The sequence below is a fragment of the Physcomitrium patens genome, chromosome 1 (assembly GCF_059467195.1).
Source record: "Physcomitrium patens ecotype Gransden chromosome 1, ASM5946719v1, whole genome shotgun sequence".
Lineage (NCBI taxonomy): Eukaryota > Viridiplantae > Streptophyta > Bryopsida > Funariales > Funariaceae > Physcomitrium > Physcomitrium patens.
The window spans coordinates 30,434,523-30,457,622 of NC_143410.1; the positions used below are offsets into that span (position 1 = coordinate 30,434,523).

Consider the following 23,100-nt stretch of genomic DNA (forward strand, 5'->3'; position numbering starts at 1 on the left):
TAGAAGGTTCTAGAGACTTGCTTCTAGAAGGTTCTAGAAACTTGTCTCTAGAAGGTTCTAAGGACTATGTCCCTAACATCTTCTACCAACTAGAAAGCTTCTCAAGCAATTTCCATCAACTAGGAAGCTTCTAGAAGGTTCCAGAGACTTGCTTCTAGAAAGTTCTAGAAACTTGTCTCTAGAAGGTTCTAAGGACTATGTCCCTAATATCACCCACTCCTTTAGCTTCGAGGTCTCTGAGAAGCAATGTTGTTGTTAATCAGTATCAACGCAAGAAAATGAAGATCTGTCACATAACGTCTGCTATGAACTCCAACTGTTGTTCATGAGGTAAGTGGTTTATTGGCCCTTAAAGCCAACGGTAGTGGCCCACGCCTTCGACTTCTGATCAAGCATGAACTTTTGTGTCCTCATTGTGAAATTGTCCTGCAAACATGCCTTCTGGCTGACCATTGTAAGCAGGCTCGAACTCAAATACAATCACCAATGATCGGTTACTCGGTATCCTCCGTCGTCATCGTGGTGTAGGCAGTTCTTCATCTCGGGGTCACCTTCGTGAGCTAGTTGGTTGAGATAATTTGACTGGCATAGTATCTATCTCTTGGCTATCCATATTAGAAGACCAAACTATGGCTACTAAAAAAATTCTACTTTATCTAGGAGAAAATAACTACATCAACTACGAATTTTGGTGGTGCTCTCCCCCTTTCTTATATTCTTGGGTGAGCAAGCTTCAGAAGGAAGCTATCGTGAAACCGGCTTAGGTTTATGAGGATGTTGTTGATGAAACTACTGTACCTTTTATGACGCATTGGTGAGATTTTCAGCTGGCTCCCACGTTCGCTCATTAATGACGTAGCCGCATCAATGAACAAGATACTCCAACTTGCCCCACCTTGGCCATGAATCTAGCACCTTTTCAATCTCATATTCCTCGTGGTTCTCAATTTCAATACTAGGTGGTGGACATTGCACTCTTCCGAAAAAAGACGACTCTCGATAACGCTCCAACAAAGAAACATAAAAGACTAGATCTACCTTCATAGAAGCCGGTAATTCCAAACGGTACGCCATTGGATTGATTTGCTTCTGGATGATAAATGGTCCCAATCTTCGATAGTCCAACTTATCACATGGTCGCTTGGTCTTGATATTCCGTCGAAGAAGCCATGCTTTATCTCCAATTTTGAAAGTAGGTGCTTGATTCCAAAATCTATCTGCAGACGCCTTGTAGGATTCTTGAGCGGATTGTAATTGAAGCTTCAACGTATTTTGAAGCTATGATAGTTGTTTCGCAAATCCTTCAGCTACTGGATTGTTATTTCTTGACGAACTCAATAAATCAAGCTTCGGATGATATCCATAGTTGGAAAAGAATGGTATATATTGAGTCGACGCATGGAGGGTGTTGTTATATGCAAACTTGGCTAGCGGTAGATATGTGGTCCAATCGTCTTGCTGATAGTTGATGCTGCATCGTAAGTATTGTTCCAAGACTTGGTTCACCTGTTCCGTTTGGCCGTCAGTTTGTGGATGAAAAGCCAAAGAAAGCTTGATATCTACCTTCAATATCTCAAAGAGAGATCTCCAAAACTTTGATACGAACTGGATTCCTCGATCTGATACAATATCATCTTGTAGTCCATGATATCGATACACATTATCGAGAAAGAGCCTTGCTGTGACTTCACTGGATGATGTCTTCTTGCAAGGGACAAAGTGCGCCATCTTTGTAAGTCGATCTATCACGACAAAGATGCTGTCAAATGAGTTCGATGATGGCAGGTCCATGATGAAGTCCATGGAAACTGAAGACCATGGTCGACGTGGAATCGGCAATGGCTGTAGAAGTCCATAAGGGTGATGCCGAGGATTCTTGGATTTTAAACAGATGTCGCAGGAGAGGACAAAATCTTTCACATCCTTCCACATTTGGGGCCACCAAAAATCTCGAAAAATAAGCTCCAAGGTCTTGTTGAATCCAAAATATCCCGCAGTTGGAAAATCATGGCGAGATTAAAGAACTCGAAATCGTGCTGGTCCTTTTGGGATATACAACCGCTCCTCAAAGTATAAAAGATCTCCTTCCACCTTGAACTTGTCGTCATGGGCACGCTACTTGATATCAATGGCTATTGAATCTTCAATGGTCACGGCACATACCTGATTCAAGAAGTCAGCATCAATTGGCACAATAGTAGCGCAAAGCCAAAATTGCTCTGGCTTCAACAACGTCGTACAATGTTGATCAAACACTGCTTCTCCAGCCTTTGGTACAAGATACGATCTCCTCGATAAGCCATCACATAGTCCTTGCTGCTTTCCAGGTCGATAAGTGATAACAAAATCAAATCTAGATAGTGAGATACTCCACCAAGCTTGACGTCAATTTAGAACTCGAGCCAACATGAAATACTCCAAATTCTTGTAATTTGTGTATACGGTCACTAGATGTGCAGCTCCTTCAAGAAAGTGACGCCATTCTTGGAAAGAATCTACTATAGCAAGAAGTTCCTTATCGTGGATCTCATAATTGATTTCAACAGCAGAGAACTTTCGAGAATAGAATGCAATCGAATGGAGCTTCTTGTCTTCTCCCAATTGTGAAAGTACATCTCCCAAAGCAAAATCCAAAGCATCAATTTCTAAATAAAAGGCCTTTATAAAATCTGGATGTACAAGGATTGGAGCTGTAAATGTGATCTTCAGGTCTTGAAACGCTTTCTCCGCTAGAGGTCCCCATTCCAGCTTATCCTTGCATGTCAATCGAGTGAGAGGAGCAACAACTTGAGAGTAATTCTTGATGAAGATTCGATAGAAGTTGGCAAAACCAAGAAAGCATTGTACGTCTCTAATTGTCTTCGGAACCTCCCAGGACTCGATTGCTTCCACCTTCTTGGGATCCATCTTCAAGCCTTCTGTAGTCGCAACGAACACCAAAAACTCCATCTCTATTTGGTGAAATAAACACTTCTCCAACTTGGCATATAGTCCTCGCTCGCGTAGTTTCTCCAAGACCAAACGAACGTGCTTTTCATGCTCTTCTTCGTTTTTGGAGAATATCAGAATATCATCTAAATAAATGACAACAAAATCATCAAGGTGCTCTCGAAAAATGTCATTCATCATATGTTGAAAGATCGCTGGAGCATTGGTAAGACCAAAGAGCATGACATTATACTCAAAATGGCCATACCTTGTACGGAACGCTGTCTTCCACTCATCTCCTTCCTTGATTCGTACGAGGTTGTAAGCTCTCTTTAGATCAATTTTTGTTAAGATCCTTGCACGTCCAAGTTGTTTTAAGAGACCAAAAATCAAGGGTAACGGGTAACGATTCTTCTTTGTTACCTTGTTAAGGCCTCGATAGTCCACGCACATCCGTAACGAGCCATTTTTCTTCTTCACAAATAAGATGGATGCTCCAGCTGGCGATTTTGAATGACGGATGAAGTTCTTGGCTAGATTCTCGTCGATGTACTTCCGCAACTCCGCCAACTCCATCTCCGATAGATTGTAGATTGGGCCAAAAGGCGATTGTGCTCCTTCCAGCAAGTTTATGGCGCAATCATATGGTCGGTGTTCCGGTAGCATGTCGACATTCTTCTTTTGAAACACGTCTTTAAAATCCTTATATTGCTCAGGTATACTTGCTGTCGAGATCTTCTCCCCGGTAGTTGGAGCCGCATAAATGACAAACGGTGTGCCTTCCTTAGACGATCTTATAAACGCTCTTGCTTCAATGAATAAGGATTTCTCTATTCGGGGTTTTTTACTAGGCTTGCTCTTGGGTGGTTTTGTGGGAAAGGTCATCTTCCGCAACCTCCAATCTATGGATGGATTATACTTTTCTAATCAAGAAAGACCAAGAATAACAAGATTTGATGGGGTTTTAATAATATTAAAAATAATATGACTACTATGGCCCTTAAACGTCACTTCTATAGGTTTTGATTCATGGGTGACACTACCAGACAATAAAGGTCGTCCATCTATGACCTCAACGTGAACAGGTTTGGATTTTTGTACTAAAGGGATCTTATGATGCTTCGCAAATTCTTCGTCTAAGAAACAAGCAAATGCTCCTGAATCTAATAATGCTAAGGTTCTCAGTTTTTGAGGGCCAATAAGCAAAGGGATTGTAAAGCGAAGGGCAGGTTGAGCGGAAAGAAAGGAACTTGGTTGTTGTTGTGATATTTCACTGTTCAGCAGCACGGTTCCTATTGTGGCTGGGCATCCTCGTTTTCTTGAACAAACGTGCTTCTAGTCCTGACAATACGTCGATTTTGCTTCTTGGGGCAGTTTCTAACTTTGTGGCCTTCTTCACAGCAATACAAGCATAGACCTTCCTCCATACGCCACTTTTTTTCTTCTAGAGTAAGGGATTTGACACGTACCGCATTAATTTACATGTCTTCTACCTCTGAATGTGAATTCACACTACTTGTCGATATAATTGGGGCGTGGAGAACCATATGTTGTCTTGAACGTTGGTCTTGGCGGCGATGGAATAGGCGATTATCGCACTTCACAACTTAGCTAATAGCTTCGTTGAGCGTTTGCGGATCAGGAAGAGTTAACAGCAAATCCTTCACATCTTCCCTTAAACCCCAATAGAATTGACTCATCAACGCTTCTTCGTCTCAATTGATGTCGCATGCTCATTGCCTGAAGTCCGATGCATAGACTGATGTAGAGCGCATCCCTTGTCGTAGTGATCGGATCTTTGTTGTAGCCCATCGAACCTTATCGTGTTCACCAAATGCTTCCGCAAACGCCTCCAAAAAGGTTTCAAAGTTGTTTAGTATGGACGATCGTTTCTCAAACAAAGGAACAAACCATGATAGAGCTTGCCTTGTAAGTAAGGTTCTAACAAGCCCAACACATGACTCCTCCATTGGATAGCATTCGGGTTGTAAAACTGTTATCAACCTGATTTGGTTGACGAATCCTCGAAACTTGGAACGCGTACCATCGAACTTGTCCGGAAGGCTAACTCGGGGCTCTTTATGTTGTAAAACCAGCAGTGCTTGTCAAACCTGAGGCAAAGTTGCTTCTCCAAGTGTAGAAGTTTGAGGCTGGTGCAACCTAGATTGTGCCATCCCAGATGCTCCATCATTATGAAGCCTTGCCATGACTCCTTCAATCTCTGCTGTTCTTTGCGATAACGTAGCAAGGGCATTCATGATAGCATCCAACTTGGACTCCGAACTTTCCGTCATACTAATGTCTTGGCCCCCAACCATTCTAAGAGAAGGACAGAAATGACTCTACAAGAAGACAATATTGGTTTAGAGGAGGGTACTCCGCAACCTCTAAAATGCCTTAAGAGCTTCAAGAAAAGGGATAATCCACTCTCTCTAAGAAGAATAAGACTCCAATATTGTAACAAAAGAAGTATCAATTTAGAGGAGGGTAATCTGCAACCTCTAAAATGCTAGTACACTTCCAAGCAGAGGGGTAATCCACACTCTAACGAGCAAGAACTAGCTCTGATATCTGAGGTGAGTGAAGTCTCAACAAACTGTCACGGACACAGAAATACAGACTCGAGATCTAATAAGAAGTTCAAAAAGAACTGGCAAGAACTAGATTAATCAGATGAATACAAGAACAATACCAAAGAGGTGAACTAGAACTCCAAGAGATGTGTTGTCGAGACTAAAGAACTCTTCAGCCTCGATTTCAATATATACTCCTATTTAGGAAGCTTCTCAAGTAACTTCTACCAACTAGGAAGCTTCTAAAAGGTTCTAGAGACTTGCTTCTAGAAGGTTCTAGAAACTTGTCTCTAGAAGGTTCTAAGGACTATGTCCCTAACATCTTCTACCAACTAGGAAGCTTCTCAAGCAATTTCCATCAATTAGAAAGCTTCTAGAAGGTTCCAGAGACTTGCTTCTAGAAGGTTCTAGAAACTTGTCTCTAGAAGGTTCTAAGGACTATGTCCCTAACAGTTTGAGTCAATTAGTAAATAAGATGCAAACAAGTGTTTTTATATAAAAACAAGTGTTATCAAGCATTTTGGTTATATTAAGTGAACATTTTAAATTTTGATTCAACTCACTTCTCCACTATGTTAAACAAGTTTATGTTAAAGATTTAATGCTACTTACTTTTATGTTGGTATTTGAACACTTAAAGTGCCAAATTTTTCTACAGATCGACAATTAACATTCTTATCATTATTTTTGTAATTGTTTTTGCTTACTCAACTCACACATTATTTATGATACATACAATGTTCAACCTTAATTTTACATCAACATTAAATGTATGCTTTGTATTTTGCAAACAAATGTATTTAAGAATTTTAAGAATGAGATTGTTTTGAAAAAGATGTTATGTCTTGTTATTTCAACCCAGAAATAAATAAAATAATAGCATCATGTTTGCGATTGACAACCAAGTTGAGATTCTTTGAGGAGTTTATGAATTGGGTTGAAGAAATGGACATGTTTATCCACAAAGAATACAGTTTTGGGAATTTACACATTTGGCTCATTCAAACTAACAATCGAGTATACAAGATGCATGCGTCTCTGGGCAGAGATCAGCTCAGCAAATCAGTTTTGGTTTCCTTCGCTCTCTGAACCCTGACCAGAGAGCAAGTCCTCACCGAATTCAAGAGCTGCGTATTCAAACTTCATTGTCTCCACAAGGTTCTCGGTTCCTGGAATCCCCCATGCAAAGTGCTCGTACACTTCGACCTCGATCGTCGCTACAAATGATTCACGACATGCGGGTTTCCAGTCTGTTTTGGTGACTGGTGCCAACACAGGATCCGAGAATGTGTCGAAAGGAGCTTGAGCCTTTATCTGGATAGCAGGATTCGACACAAAACAAGTATTGGAATCAGAATGCAAGCACGGTCACGACAAAAGCTCGAATAACAAATCGCTTGTACTTAAATTACATGTCGAATGACAGCAATATTTTGATTTCAAGTCCACAATTTAATGGGTAAAGCAAGCCAATTATGAGCAACGCCTCCATAAACAAAGCCTCGGTAGAGCAGGTTAGTAAATTCATAAGAGAAGCAATTCTAATAACGATAATGATAATAATAATGGAAACAACAAATCATTAGTTACCTTAACAGTGTGAGAGGGTCCAACAGCAGTTACAGATGCTCGACCTTCAAGAGTTGCAAACTCGAAGTCCTTGAACACAATTCCCAAATCGTTGGTGCGAAAATCCAGCTGCAATTTCGGCGACCGGTAGCCCAACACGAAAACGTAAGTCGACTCCAACTTCTCATTTGGGGTCTTGAAGTAGGCTCCTGAGCAACAGACCTGCAAGTCCAACCTCACCATAAGTGACCGCGAAGAGAACAAAGAATGAACTTAACACTCAAGAAATAGCATGAAATAGAAAGAAGATTCTACAGCATCACAGTACCATTACCTGTGCTGTATTGTCTGAAGAAATCCCTTGCATCCATATATGGCCCGCAGGGAAGGTCTGACCCCAATTCTTTTCCACATGTCCAAATGCAGAGCCTTCACTGTGAATATTCTTTTCTGGATTCGAGAAAGTGTATTCTACAGTCGAACCTAGACTATATACATACCAGTGCGTGGGAATTATGGACACATATCGAGCCCAACCTTCAGGGCCCTTCTCGGATTTATGGGCATCCCACAATAGCTGCATGCATCAAGAGAAAAACATGCCTCGGATTAGGTATTCTTGCCCAAAATTATTATCCTTCTCACGTAGAGGGATGTTTCAACTATTTGTCACAGGTAAAACTTTCCGTACGAATCAATGTTGCTCCACAAGGAGGCAGAACATTGGAACACAGAGGTGAAAGAATGATATGAATAAGTACCTCTTTTGTCAAGTGCGCTTTGAAGGTGTAGCCCTCAACAGTACACTCCACATCGGTGACATGAGGAGTAACAGAAATGCGCCCAACTCCATTAGCTTCCCATTCAAATCCTTCAGGCTTCTCACCTTTGTTTTCCCATTCCTCATCTTGTTCCTTCTTCGTAAACTTGGCGTCCTGTATCCTCACCGCAAAAATGAAAATGAACAGATTGAACCATACCCCTAACACTATACACTTTCAGTAAAACATTGTCTTCTCGTTTGTGTCCGATTCAGAAAACCCTTATGCTAATTTAAAGTTCAATTTTCAAATCCAGACTACAACCAGAAATGAAGTGAGAAAAACAGACAAGGCAACTCAGATATGGTAGGTTCAGCAACTGCACCAATGGATAAGCTGCTTTGTGATTCAATATCGATTGAAATACCACAATCTGACCATTTTTCATTCTGCAAATAAGCTGTTGCTGCTGCATGATGCAACAGGAAGAGGGAGAAAGAAGATTTGTACCTTCGTCTTGATCCTCACAGCATATGTGTAGCCATACTTCACCGCTTCTCTGTCTCCTTCTTTGTCAGCGTTTCTTCCGGGTGCAAACAAGAGGGTCACCTGGCTCTCGTCGGTAGCGTAGTTCGTCGCCAAAATTACCGCTGCGCTGAACTTATTCGTGGGGTCCATAATCCGCACAAACCACCCCTCAAAGGACGGGTATGGCCGCAACGGCTCCGGCAAAAGCTCGCTGTAATTCGGTTTGTGAGGATCTAGGGGATGCCTCTGCGCAAGGTCGAGCTCGTCGGGCATCGTGGGCACGTTTTCCCAGTCAATCTCCTGCTCCTTCGACTTCCCCTTGTTTTTCTCCAACACCTTCGAGGATCCTCTTTCCCCACTACCATTGGCGCTTTCACCATTCGATGCACCAGTGTTGAACCCCTTTCCTCCCTCGACATCATCCCCATCCAAAATCTTCTGTGCCGCCATTTCAAACACCTCTTTTCTTGAGTCATCAAGATCAGTTTGCACACTCCCAGAATCTGGTTGCGCCCGGCACCCGTGGCCCCACCTATGAGGATTCGGACCGCGCTCAAGCAGGGTCAACATTCGCTCGTGCTTCAAGGAGCCATTGGTCCGATTTGGAGCCAAGAATTGCAGTGACCCTCGACGAAATCCCTCACTTTCTGATAAGTGTGAGCAACTGGGAAATTCCCCTCGACGCGAAACGAAAACCGACGGCTGCCCACTGGCGTAATACATAATTCTAGCTGCAACTGACACGGACAGCACCCACGCAGGTGCTGACGAAGTCGGACTTCCCGAACGATGTCACACTGTTGTGACAGCTCCTGAGCCACAGCAACTGATTTTTCGTCGCAAACAAGCAGGAATACAACGACAGACACAGAATCGCTCCTCACGATTCTTCACAGCACGGAATGACAATGAAGTTAAGCAACCGTGGGAAGAAATAGAATGCCGTGCAACAGAGAATTGGATGAGACAGTTGATCCCACGCCCGACATCAAGCCACGGAGCAGGAGGAGCAGCGTGCCAAGTGGAAGCTCGAAGGCACCGAGTGCCAAGCGGCAAGCAGTGCGAGAATCCTACCACTCGCGGCCCGATTGTGCTCAGACCCCATTCTGCAAAAGCACGGGAGATTGTGCTTTGCGACTGGGATTTGTCTAGACTACTTCGGATTCGACGCTACTGTGGCTTCCCTTGATAGGATCGTCGCCGCGCGTGGCCTTACTCTTCCTCTTCATCGCCGCAGCTCTGCTGCTGCCCCCCTTTTTTTGACACACATCGCTGCCCGGAAAACAAAAATATGTTCACGCATTATAATCTTGTTAGCTCAATTGTATCACAATCGACATTGGAGTTGAAAGACTACCTTTCATCTTCCTCAATTTGTTAGTTTAACTTACGACGTGTGTACGTCGCAGAGAACATACCATCTAAATTGATAGATTGAAGGGTGGTAATAAGTCATGCACCACAATGACAGTGTGGTATGTACATGTGTAACAAAACACTAATGCATTGCACGTGTTGAATTGTTGACAAATGTTCGAATATCTCATATGTAAATGGGGGTTTACAGTTGGCATGAAAAAATTGAAAATGTGTGAGTTTTTTTTTATCAAATTTTCTTTATTTTTGTTTATCATAGTTAATTGTAAATGACAAACAACATCAAATATTGGAACATGAAGGTTTTTGCATGTTTTCAATTTAAGCTTCTCCAGGACAGTGAGTCGATACATGACAGTACTATCTCAAGGATGGCTGAATTTGCCTATTGTTGGGAACGAGCAATCTTCTCCAAAAGATTTAAATAAAATTGGTAATTCTAAATAACCATTAGTTAAAATTACTAGTACAATAATAATTCAAAAGACACACCGAAAAAAAGAAAAAGAAGAAAGATCAGGTTTTTCGACACATTCATATGGGTTTTCCACTTCTATACTGTACGTATGTACTTTCCACTGGGGAAAATATGATCCACAAATAATACAGAACAAAATCAAAGAAGGCCAGCAGAGATGGGAATTGCCAAAAACGCAAGTACAAAAAACATAGTTTGAAATGCTAATGTGTTGTCAAATCATCCTGTTCTTTCAGAAAAAATTCACTTTCTCCGTGCAGCCGATCGCTAGCCTACTTACCATGAACCGACCACAAAAATTTCGTGTTCAAACATCACCTCAACTTTGGTATTCTGTTGTAAATTATATTTTCAGACTTTTAATAGGCTAGATGATATTATGATGAACAGTCTCGTCATTATGTAAGATCCAGCTTCAATCAACAGAATATCACAAATTACCACGTTACAACCTGTTCTATCAAGCCTTCATGTCGTGTTAACAAAGTGAACACAGTTTCAAAGAGCACTCGAGTCCATAATTTCACACCCTCCAAACACTACTCACTCCGCACTATACTTGTACCTCCGTCCTATCAATGCCCATCTCCATTACATCCCTACACCCACGGCACCCACGCCGTCCCTCGTACCCACACCCTTGTAGCAAGCTTTCGACCACTACTGCTTCGAATGTACCCTCCACGCCTCTTTCCTCTCACCATCCTTAACACGACACCAACCTGGACCATCGAGTCCTTCGGCCGATGTGCCGCTCGTGAACAGGAGTCGCATTGCCACACCTTTTTACACCACCTCCTTCACACCACCGCCCTTCTTCACCGGATCGGATGGTACTGCCCAGGCGGCCGCTTCGGTGGCAACTTCCGCAAAATAAACAGAACAAGAGCTGATGGAATGATCTCCACAACCTGCACGCACACACCACCCACCACACACCACACCACAAACACCGTCTCAGCGTCATCGTCGTCCCCAACCCCACAAACCCACACGCACCACCCCCACAACTCTCCACTCCAAACTGCCCACATCTCTTACCGTGTAGTATATGCCGTTCAAGATTGGATGGTACAGAACGTCCAAATCCATTGCTTTGTTGAATACCGAGAACGCCATCTGTCGCATCCACCCACGCATCAGTCCAACACCCACCAAACCACAATGCTCCACAACCCCCCACCTTTCGCACACACATTGCCATCGCGTCATCGTATCGCTCTACACACACATGCAACCACACCACCCCAAGTGAAGCAACAACTACGACCCTCTGCAAACCCTGTGCATTCTGCACACAGCCACTTACGATGAAAGATCTGATGGTGAAGCATATGAAACAAATAGCCGTCACACACCCAACCTCGCGAAGTTTCTTTCGGCGGCCCTTCGATTCGATAGGGAACCGCCTCAACATGAGGAACAGCCTGGTACCACATCAACACATGCACACATCGATGAATAAACATACCATGGGCTTAATATGATCAGCGGTCCCCACACAACAGCTCCAGTTGGCGAATGCTACAAAAAATAAAAAGATACAATTTTACATCAAGCCAATGCAGGTGGCCCCCAAGAAACATATCTGACGAGACTGCTAACACCCAGAACAGAGCTTACCTTCCACCGTAAGTTAAGAATCCAAGCGCCGCCATAAGGAACACAACTGCAAACATTAGGAACATCATGTTCATCAAATGCTGTTGATTTCAAGGAAAACATGAAACAATCTCTAGGAAGTTTGTTGTAAAGATTGTTATATATGAAAGCCTGTGCGGCCAAACTCTACCTGCGAAAAAAAACTTCGCTACGCACATCACGAGAGCGCTAGGAGAGAACCACAAGTAGATCCAGATGCAAGCCTGCACTCTCCAAACAAGTTCTATCACCAATTTATACCTTCAGGTAAGAAGGAAAATAATCATCAACTGGCTGAACTTCATTGAAGCAAAATCTAACCCTCACCAGAATTAATCTTTGGTTCCGACTTGGACAGACACAGACCTGAGTGAAATAGATTGCGGCATTTATGATGAGAAACATCGGCCGGAGACTGTCGGTAGGGGCACTTCGAGCCTGGAACCACAAACGAAACCGCATAATCAATCTCACATGTTATCTGTTACATGGGCGCACTCAGCCAAATAGAATTCAGAAAATTTCAGTAATTTGTGACAACTTAGCAGCGCAGCTACCAGCTGAGTGAAATGAGTCAGTCCCGAAATCCCTACCTGATGATAGATTTCGGCCCAGAACAACACTAGAAGAGTATATGTCGTGAAGAATACTATGCCCGGCAGATCCAAAAGAACGTGTTGCAATATCTGGATTCGCATGAGATCACACATCATACCATAAATGAGAGGTGGCCGTAATTACAGACAAAATTAGGCCCCATGTGACAGCCGACTTGCACAACATAGCCAATATTCAACTGATCGATGCACCACAGTTATCTGCCATCACAGTGTCCATATGCATAGCAAGATTAATTGACAAAGGAAATCTTTTCGAGAAATCTGAATAACGGAAGCAAGGTCTCCGCAACACATGCCTCAGGAGATAATGCCTGCACATCCTCGCGGAAGCAGAAAACCGAAGCGCGCACTGCAGCACAAAATTATACAAATTTCCAGATAATCAGCGCTGACTGACAACAGAAACCGACGTCAAAAGTCTTGGAACGATTGGCAGAGTACTCACATCCATTAACAATGAAATTCAACAGATGAAAGACTTTCTGAGTGGTCCAGCCATACTCCGGAACTCGCATCTCTATCCGAATTAGTTGCACCTGAACATTTTTAACATATTAGTTCACAACTAAAAAGAGAAGCTTTGGTTAAGACTATGTGCTGCCAGAGCAGACACGCCACATTGACAAATTGAAAGGGCATAAACGCGCAACGGACGCAGAATAACCTGAGGAGTACAGCCTCCAGTTTCCGGCAACCGGAAATTGCTCAACAAGAGGACTCAGACAGTTAGCCGTTCTCCTCTTCTGAGATATCTGCAATTTAGAAGCAACCCTACGACTTTCGATTCTGAATCACGCAGCGTCACATGAACGCATCAAAGTAACATAGAAACTTTGTACAAATCAACTAGGATTTTTAAATTTCGGAATCCGGCAGAGCGGAATAGACAAAAGTACCACAATAGTCTCTCTCTCTCTCTCTCTCTCTCTCTCTCTCTCTCGCTCGCTACATACATAACCAGAAACCGAATCATTCAAACGGGATTTCCGTCTATCAGAGAAGCTTTTCACCCAGCACCATGGAATTCCTTCTTCTCTCTATTTTTCGAGGTCAGGGCTATTGAATCTCTTGAAAACTCAAAATCCACGTTCTAACTGATATCACAGGTTGTGAAAAGAGCCCGGCAATAGTGACGAATCACCTCCTCGCAGTACGCTGTGTCACAATAACCCCAGAAGCTGTGGGTTGCAAAATCAGACCAGCGCTAGCAAGGGTACATCATAGAGATGCACGGATCTTTGCAGTATGCATTTGCAGGATGACGATAGAAATAATAAAATAAAAATAAAAATAAATAAAAACTTCAATCTCAGAACGACGGCTTGGTGTCCACAAAATTTAAACTCATACTTAAATTTCAGTTTCAATGAGGAAAGCGAAAATCACTCTCTGAAAGGACCACATAGGTCAATTGACATTTCAATGTTATCTCCATTACTTAACTTCGTAACCATAATATATCCCTGGAGTGAAATAACTTGTAGCACTAGCTACCGAGAAATGTCAAACGAATCCACGAATTCCAAGAGCACCGCGTGTCGAGATGTAACGTGGTTCGACTGAAACTGAAGAGTAATTCACATGTCGGATCACAAGCAATCTTGCTAATGACCTTAAAACTCCCCACGTCAGGACGGCAAAGACCAGCGAAAACAACGACATCAACATGAGTACATCGAAAGCCCTCCCAACGCCTATCAATCGATAGACTTCCCACGACATATGAGCAAATTAGAGTAAGTAAACCACGTACCAGTGCAATCACCGACATCAAAGAATACGCAATTGCCAGCCCCAGCCAGATACGCTCCTGCCAGAGCACGGACGAATCCACCCAATTCCACCAATCCATGATGCCCGAGACAGCGCCATGCGGCATTACCAGGAACGGACCTGAAGCAGACTCCATTGCGCCCGGCATGATGACCCCACACCTCCCACCGGGGCCAAATCCAGCAGAGCCCTGCGAAAGCCCAAAACGCGATCGAGAACCACAAACAAACAAACAAATAAACAAGGAGGGTCTCAAAACATCGATGACGAATGGATGAATGAATGATGCAGCAGGGCGACTTGACGAGGAGACCAGGCGACGCCAATCTGGATCCTCGGAAGTCGGATGACCTCCCCCCCCCCTAAAGGAAGGATACACGCGCACACAAACACACAAACACACACTCTCTCACTCTCTCTCGCTCTCTCTCACACACACACACACACAAACAGGGAGAGCCAGGGAGGTAGGTAGCCTGGTAGGTAGCCCCCCATTTCCTGCAGGTCGGTGCTGTGTCGGAAGCTCGAGTGTGCGAACGTGGAGTACATGGGCGCCACTTCCGTCCATGTGCGTAGGGGCTTTCTATCACCACATGAAGTTAGCAATATATAATACGTACCTTTTAAAATTAAAATAAAAAATTTATAGATATTTCGGAGATGGGTTATTCACCATGCTTAATCTTCACATATTTTTCAAGAAATCGTCAACATTATTAACATTATTGTAACATATATTTTTTAAAATTATTGATTTTGGATTAGACCATTTATGAACCTCAATAGCATATGTCTTTCTATTGAAATCATCAATAAAAGTGTGATAAATTTGAAGTACATGATGGAGAATGCTCTTGGTATCATCCAGCTTTATATGCATTTGCACATTATGGATAAGTTGAGTAATTGTATTGTTAAATCAATTATTCATATTAATCCAAGTAAATTATTAACCTGGTCAGTTTGGATGGGACATGGGCAGCAGCTGCCATCTCTGCCAGTTAAGATACTACTGAAAAGGGAGTGAATGAGCTCTCTTCCTCCCCTCCCTTCCCTTCTTCCTCTTCCATGTGCTACACATTTCTATTCTCGTTTTGTACTCATACACACAGTCAACAGAAAGGAAAACCCTGAAAACATAATAATCCAAAAATGAATAAAGAAAAATGTATCAAAACTGACACTCATGAACACAGCTCCCCCCCCCCCCTGCATGAAAGTGGAGGGTGTTGGGTACTGTTGAGTATGCAAGACTACATACATTGCTACCTTCTTTGAACCAGGGAGATTAAAACCTAATGTGTTTTTGTCCAAAATCCTCAGGAGGTCACCAAAGATCCAAATTTGTTGTATTCTAAGCAATGAAATAGGGTTCATCTCTCAATGAATGCATGCACCTTGAGTAGTGCTATTGTTGCTTTTTATGGTCAATCTTTGTGTTGCATGGCTACTATTATTTTCTATAAACTTATAGGATTTATAATTTATTGTGTTAAGTTGTCAATTACAACTATTTTTGATTTCATGTTTTTATGTATAAATTTGTAATCCATCTTGTTCGTATTTATAATACCACCTAGCATATTTTATTTTAAAAACATGTATGTTATAGCCATTCTTAGAATAAGATTTTCTAAACCTTCCAAGTATTTTTCATTTCTTTAATAGTAGTAGAGGTTAGTATGTTCTAACAACTGCCACTTTATTCATCTTTTTATGCATTTGGTATATTCATCAAGTTTTTTTTAAATGTATGCAATTATTGTGGCTAAGAATTTGTATTCAAACAATAGATTGTATGCATTCTCTATCTTATTTGTAAACATTTAGTATTGATCTATATTCTAAAGCCTAATTTTGTATCACATTACGTATATATATGTATAAACTTAAATTTTTACTTTACATTGAATTTTGTACAAAAATCTACTTCAGTTACTGTTCCATTTTTTAAAAATTATGTCAATACTTAGGAGTTTAAAGAATATATATATATATATTATCATAGTTTGTTCTATGATAAAATACATATTAATTAATACAAAATTCTAAAAATAACTATACTATTTAATTTTAAATATATAAAAAATATTAGTATATTATAAAACAAGTCCTATACATTTTTGTATTTTAACCACATGCATGTTGAGAATAGAAATTTTGTAAAAGTTTCATTTACCTTTTACAAAATAATCTTCAAAATATTATATATGTCTTTACAAACAATGTTTATGACATTAATAGTACCACAGTTTTAGAGCATTAGATTCTTTAATTCTGATTTTTTTTTTTTTTTTTTGAAAGACAAAGAATGGAGAATTGATAGCTATCATGATTAAATTCTATTTTAAAAAAATTTTAAAAATGAAATACTAACATCTAATATTATAATAAGTGAAATAGAATGCAAAACATTCACATGATCTATATAAATAGAAGTTGTGAAATACATGTGTATAACTAAGTTAATTCATGATAACAAACCATACATTGCAGTTTGAGATCAACGAGCATCACATGCCTCCATGCCAGAATTACTAAAACATAGAATGCTGGAGAAAACTTCTAAATTTTAAAACATGGAATTGTAAATATTAAATATAAATATTTATTTTAATACTTATATTTTAAATGATACATATTCCAGAGCTCAATAATATTGAATGAAGTGTGCAATTATTGTATGAGCAAAGGGTACTTGGAAATTGTGAGAAAACCCTAATTCTGCTGCTGTGGCTCATTCTTTCCTGTGCTACGAAATGGCCACGACGATGCCGCTGGTGCGGAGCTGTTTGCATCGATTTCGAGCGCGTGAATCGCGATTCTTCCGACGTTCAGTTGACTCATGATCGCAATCGAGTCCTTTAGCAGAGTTCTTATGTACCCAACGTCGTGGCGTGATTTATTGCGCGGGTGTATGAGTGAGGAAGTCGATTGGGATGAGAGAACCGAGAACAAGGTTCAGTTGTGCAACTGATCGCCATGACCCGGAGAGGAGGAGATGGTAGGGCGTGAGCTTCGGTGGGTGAGGGTATTGCAACAAGGTTTGAAGCTTCCTTATAATGCTGCATTTTGAAGAAGTCGTGTGTTTCACGATACAGCTCAAAGCCTGAGATTGAGTTGGGTTTTGAAGGAGCAAGCTGTAGAAGTGGGTGCTGCATATTAAAGCATCCTCCGCTGTCAAGTGGGTTGCCATGGGTGCTACCGATTCCAAGTTGCTCGACTCTGAGGTACAACCTCGTGTGGCTACTCTTTGTAGATTCTTCATCATCATCATCATCTGCTTGGTTTGAAAATTCAAGGACGTGATTAGTAGCGTTGTAGGACTTGAAATATAGATTCTGTGTCGATGCACGATATTCGTCCACTTCCTGGGTAGGATAACTGTTTCGGAAATGAGGATTTTGTTTCCAATTTTTTTTCTGGATTGTTAATACAGATGTGAAGAAATTTCAGATACACCATAGTTGTATTATAAACTGGAATGCAATAATGGTTTACCTTTGGTTGTTGGATGTAGGGAGCAGCGGATGTGATCGAGACAATCAGAGCTGGACGAAGCGCGGAAGAATTGGATCCTTACATAGAGAGGCTTCAAAACCTACGTGTTGTAAGTATCTCAGGGGATGTACTTAAAGTCTCTTATTCGAATTAAGACTCACTTTTATTTGCAATTTAGAAATGAGGTAGACATGGGTAATGGCATGAACTTATTAAGTGTTTGAGGCGTTGTCTTGTGATATGGGAGTGCCCGCTAGCTAATTTTGAGAACCACCGTCCATGTCACAGCTAATGAATTTATCCTACCTGTCGATAATTCGTGTCACAAGGATTTATTGTGCTAATTGTGAGTGCTGAATGTTGAATGTTGCTTCTATGTGTAGGCATTGTTAGTAGAGCCTGAGAAGAGGAAACCAGATGTCTCATACGCACTCTCTGTAAACAACATAACATGGCCAACAGGTGGGTTCTGCTGCCCAACCTCGTCAATCGATTAAGCAAGATTCCTATAAGAACTTCCTTTTTCTTTCTTTTTTTTCTTTTTTTTTTTGGGGGGGGGGTGTGTGTGTGGGTAGGACTTATATTTAAATTGCCGATCGAAGAAAGCAGTTTGGCAGACTTCATATTTCAGCACAACTTGTCTCAAACTGATGCTCTTAAAGATGATTTGTTGTCGCTCAACATAATCAATCGCAGTGCAGACCATAGCGCAGTTGTCCGTTACTATGCATGGCCTTGCGGGTATCAATTTCATTTGTAGAGCATTATCTACGTGGTGAGACATAAGTACTGCGGAATGGGAGCGTGATAGCTTTTCTTAAATATTTGAGAGGAACCAGCTAAAATATAGGCCCGTGAGTGACGTGTTGTTCAACGGGAAAACTTTTCCTGTTCTATTCTGTAGATTTTATCGTGTGGCGTTCATTTGTCAGTTTGAAGGGTGAGGAACCGTTGGTCGGAATATATCTGATGTTTTTAATTGTCGTGTGAACAGCTGCCTTGGATGCTGCCACAACTGCTGAATTGCTAGCTCTTTATCAGGAGTGGCAACGCCTTAGTGCTGCTGAGGTCAGCAAGAATCAGGTGCTTCTTTTCCTACAGTTCTTATTGGCGAGGTCACTTGTTGCCTGGTTTTTTTAATCTGTTTGCTTGATTGGAAGCCTCTCACAGATGCTGCCCAATGTGATTTCATTGTATTTGACAGTATCAGTATAAGCATGGCAGCAGTGTTATTTTTTTTTGTGAATGAATTTGGATGGTCTTTTTGGTGAACAGGAAGAAATAGGTTTCAAGATAGAGGCAGTGGAAGCAGTTGCGATGAAATTGTTGCAACGGCTTAATTATTCAGCTTCGGTTATGAAAACCAGTGCTGCACACCTTCAAGACGGTGTGTTTGCATTTACCCAATTTTTGCACAGTTTTCATGGTCCCTGTCTACGATTTTGCATATAGAAAGCTTCACCTATCACTGTTCCTTCTAGTGGTGTGTCGAATAAGGTGGACGGCTGATTGGCTTGGGTATATATTCTGTTTGTTGAGTTGCAGTGCAGTATTTGAAGGTTGAGTTGAGGGAGATGAAGAGGGCGCTGAACATTGTTCTAGGAAAGTATGAAGCTCTATGTAAGCGAGTTGAACAGCAAGGACCTGACTTCTTGCGTGGAGTAACACGACCATCTTCACGAGCATCCTCTGCATTGGGAACAGAAATTACATTGGGTGGAGCATTACAACAAATTTTTAGAAGTGGCTCTAGCATGGTTTATGATACAAGACCTCCCTAGTAGACCGACATTATGAAGGTGGGATGGATAATGCTACAGGATCCAAATGCATGTAAATGTTCCAGAGAGTTGTAAGCTTCTCTTAGAAAACCACCCAAGAAAACTTTGCTCAGATCTGCTTCTGAATTGCAAATTTTGTGTTATTAGGCCAGGCATGTTATGCATTAGTTCTCGACTGTATAGTATAGTAAGTCCAAGGAAGGCAAGCAAATATGAGATACTGCTATCATTGAGTACAGTGCATTCTAGAGAATGATGGACTTGAGCCATTGTAGAATTTGAAGAAGGCTCGCTAAAGCCATAATTGTATCAATTAGCTTCTGATCGCTCACTTTGTCGTTGTTTTAGATCTTGAGCAGACTTTTAGATATGATAAAAAAAATATTTTATCATAAATCTGCACAATTTATTGCAAGGTCTAATCTGAGATCTGGCCAAAGCATTCATATTAGTTGTAAACAAAGTGTTTTGTAATCTAAAATATTTATATAAAAGTTATTAAATAGGTGGCTACATTTGATTGTAACGTTTTTGTTTCTGTACAAGTAGATTTGTGAACCTCACCAATACATTATGATTGGTGGAATTGTTAATGATATAGTTTCAAATTATTTAGATGCAAAACTATTAAGATTAGAAAACTTATTTGATTATCTAAAAATTTATTAGAATTTAGAAGGGTTTATGAGTTACAAGAATCTTGTTAAAAAAACAATCATAAAAATAAAGTCTTATTAAGTCTTTGAAGTAATTAACTTAGTTGGTTTAATTTTTTTTTTTAATGGTGATAATTACTTTTTAGTTATTGAGACCAATATTTACATTTGCCTTCCATTTACATGCATTACTCATTCAAAACCATTAGTTATTAATTAGTAAGTAGAAGTAGCATGAGAAAAAACTTGATGTTTTTCCAAATTTTTATGTGAAAAACAAAGTTTTTAGTTGATTTAAATTGATTCTATTATTGCAAAAAATTACCAAGGTAGAAAAAAGTAGTTTAAAATTAGTATTAGCATTATAAAAATATTATATAGAACTTCAGAGTTTATTTGAGAATTTTTAGAGCATAAATTTAAGACTTTGGTAAAAATGATTTTACCACCTTGGAAGACCATTATGAAGAATTTGATCAAATTTGAAAGCCTTATAAGGTCTTTGTTCAAATTGAGGTTTCTTGAATACCATGGTGAAGTAAAAAATACAAAAAATGCAAAAAAAATGGTTTAACTGGTAGAAAATAGGAGGATTGGCACCTAGTGTAATAATTGTAGGAAAAGAGTTGCACATGTTACATATGAATTGTGGCACCTTGGATGTAGGTAGGAGGATAAGACTAAAGCCTTGTAACTTTCCTATGAGATCCATATATACTACTTGTGAGTCTTGGTGAAATTCAAATCATTAATCTCTTAAACAAGTTATTTTTGAGATAAAATATTTTCACTTAACTTATTGTTTTTTTTGCTTCTTATCTTTGAACCTCTATGACTTACTCATAATAACTTAGATTCTTATGTTTATTATGTCATTAGAAAAATGAAAAAAATTATGTATCTAAAATATATTTTTATATATATATATTTTTTACTTTAAATTAGATGAAAATCTAGTAACCAAATTGTTACTAGTTTTTTGAACATATAATTGTTTAAAATATATATATATATATATATATATATATTCTTATTTTGTTCTTATTTTTCTTTGTTATTTGTTAATTATATGTCTTATTTCATACTACAAATTATAAGTAATTCTCAATTGAAGTCATTTTGTAATTTAAGTTGAAGGGTGAATTGTGCCTTCACAAGATACATGTAAAGATTCTAATTCCTATATATCATTAGACACATCTTTTAGTATTTATTGGTTTTTGACACACATCTATAAGGTGAATGTTCTTAATTAAACTAATGTTGATACATTTTTTGTCAATAATAATTGAATGAAGTATGTAAAATAGAAAATTCATGTTTTTGGAAATATCCAACTAAATGGAGCTCCAACAATCCTCTTTAATCATAAGTAATTGTAAAACTAATTAATTTGTATTGGACCTCATTTGTAAGATTAGTCTAAAGTTAGTATACTTCATCAATTATCAACAAAAGCATAGTAAGTTATTGTTTGACAATATATTGTTGGAAAATTGAGCCAAGTGGATGCAAAGTTGATCTTTGCAGCAATACCATCTTTCAACAAAGAAAAATAGTATATAGATTAGATACTAAAGTTAGTCAGATCCATCTAGGAAATAAATTTGAAGATGCTTAAATTCTGCCATCCAGTAAAAGGTCTTATTTGGCACCATTCTCTAATAAGTACATAATCTACTTCTATTACTTTGAATATACATATAAAGTTGTTCACTATGTACTTATATATCTTTTAAACTAAAGAATATAGAATTTGCTGTTTCTTACAAAATGCCTCATTTACTACTAAGATGGTGGTCATAATTGAGCAGCAACAATAGATTTACAACTTGAGTTTATATTTTGGGTCTCTTATTCACTATTGCATGTGCAATTATCATGCAGATTTGGCATTTGATGGTGCCAACAAGGTTGCTAACCTAGATCTTTGTTTCTATGGTCTTTCTTATTTTGTACACTCATGTTGAATGATTATCAAAGCAAGCAAAGTGATTCTTTATCTATAATTATATATTTTTATTAATATAATTTTATTTATAATAAAATTAATAATATCTTAATAAATAAAATTTAAAAGTGATACTTAAGATTTTCCATGATTATATGTATATTTATGATAGGTTATATATTCAAAGTGATAGAATGTTAAACAATATTTTCTGGAAGTAGTGATAAAAACTTTGTGGATAAGTAAATAATAATAATAATAATAATAATGGCATTATTTGATTTAAAAAAAAAACACATATTTTTTAAAAATTTGTTACAAGACTTATTGACAATTTGGGATTTTTAGAATATTTTTTAAAATATATACAATTTTTTTTTTTAGTATTTTAAGACAGATAATAAATAAATAAATAAAATCATTTATGGTTTTAAGGTTGGATTCATGAAGGATAATGTCATCATAGCACTTTCATGACTTACCATAAAGTACATTAACTTAATAATTTTTTTTTTGTATATGCAATATTTATGAATTGAGTAGAAAAAAAAAAAAAAACTTTACGAAGTTTGGAGTTAGCATTATCAAAAATTGTTGCACACTGAGTATGATGAGGTTTATTATATTTTATAAAATAAAATAAAAACAAAATGTATCAATATAGATTCTAATCAATAATATATTCATAAATATTTTGCAACATAATTAATCAAAAATAGCTTATTTAATTTTTTTAAAATGTGTATCTTTTAACTAATGAGAGCCTTTTTTAAAATCATATATATCTTGTTTTTTTTTTTGTTTTTTAAAATGAAGTTGTAGAGCGAATATAGGAAGACCTCAAATAATGAATCCAGAATATTCAAGGAATACTAATCCTCAGAGATTTTCCATGTGAAAATGTGAAACTTCAGTTCCATTTTTTTCTTAAAATTCCATTCCAACCAGTAAATCATTCAGAGG

At 39.1% G+C, this 23,100-nt stretch overlaps 3 protein-coding genes and 1 long non-coding RNA gene across 6 annotated transcripts; 1 reads left to right on the top strand and 3 right to left on the bottom strand.

Moving 5' to 3' along the window:
- Positions 1-6,433: 6,433 nt before the first annotated feature.
- LOC112282778 (uncharacterized) lies at positions 6,434-9,467 on the bottom strand. The gene is made up of 5 exons (XM_024520850.3): positions 8,342-9,467; positions 7,832-8,005; positions 7,405-7,647; positions 7,092-7,292; positions 6,434-6,815 (listed from the first exon to the last, which is right to left on the bottom strand). Exons 1-5 carry the CDS (start codon positions 9,080-9,082, stop codon positions 6,564-6,566), a joined length of 1,611 nt encoding a protein of 536 aa, XP_024376618.1. The 5' UTR covers positions 9,083-9,467; the 3' UTR covers positions 6,434-6,563.
- Positions 9,468-10,669: 1,202 nt separating this feature from the next.
- On the bottom strand, positions 10,670-14,462 carry LOC112282786 (tobamovirus multiplication protein 1). Its single transcript, XM_024520862.3, has 10 exons — positions 14,229-14,462; positions 12,921-13,011; positions 12,772-12,824; positions 12,449-12,541; positions 12,222-12,293; positions 12,007-12,079; positions 11,838-11,883; positions 11,524-11,641; positions 11,256-11,333; positions 10,670-11,125 (listed from the first exon to the last, which is right to left on the bottom strand). The coding sequence occupies exons 1-10, from the start codon at positions 14,394-14,396 to the stop codon at positions 11,033-11,035; spliced, it is 885 nt and encodes a 294-aa protein (XP_024376630.1). The 5' UTR covers positions 14,397-14,462; the 3' UTR covers positions 10,670-11,032.
- A 2,530-nt stretch (positions 14,463-16,992) lies between these two features.
- Positions 16,993-20,056, top strand: LOC112282801 (uncharacterized). 3 transcript variants are annotated; one of them, XM_073538965.2, is made up of 7 exons: positions 17,130-17,269; positions 17,382-17,478; positions 17,769-17,858; positions 18,133-18,211; positions 18,744-18,832; positions 19,025-19,136; positions 19,295-20,056. In XM_073538965.2, exons 2-7 carry the CDS (start codon positions 17,443-17,445, stop codon positions 19,528-19,530), a joined length of 642 nt encoding a protein of 213 aa, XP_073395066.1. In that variant the 5' UTR covers positions 17,130-17,269; positions 17,382-17,442; the 3' UTR covers positions 19,531-20,056. The 3 variants fall into 3 exon arrangements, with proteins under 3 accessions (XP_024376651.1, XP_073395066.1, XP_090112101.1); XM_090255975.1 differs by having other exon boundaries at positions 17,156-17,292; XM_024520883.3 differs by having other exon boundaries at positions 16,993-17,478.
- Positions 17,330-17,887, bottom strand: LOC141046227 (uncharacterized). The gene is made up of 2 exons (XR_012218990.1): positions 17,750-17,887; positions 17,330-17,528 (listed from the first exon to the last, which is right to left on the bottom strand). It is a non-coding gene; the product is annotated as an uncharacterized LOC141046227 (long non-coding RNA).
- Positions 20,057-23,100: the final 3,044 nt, after the last annotated feature.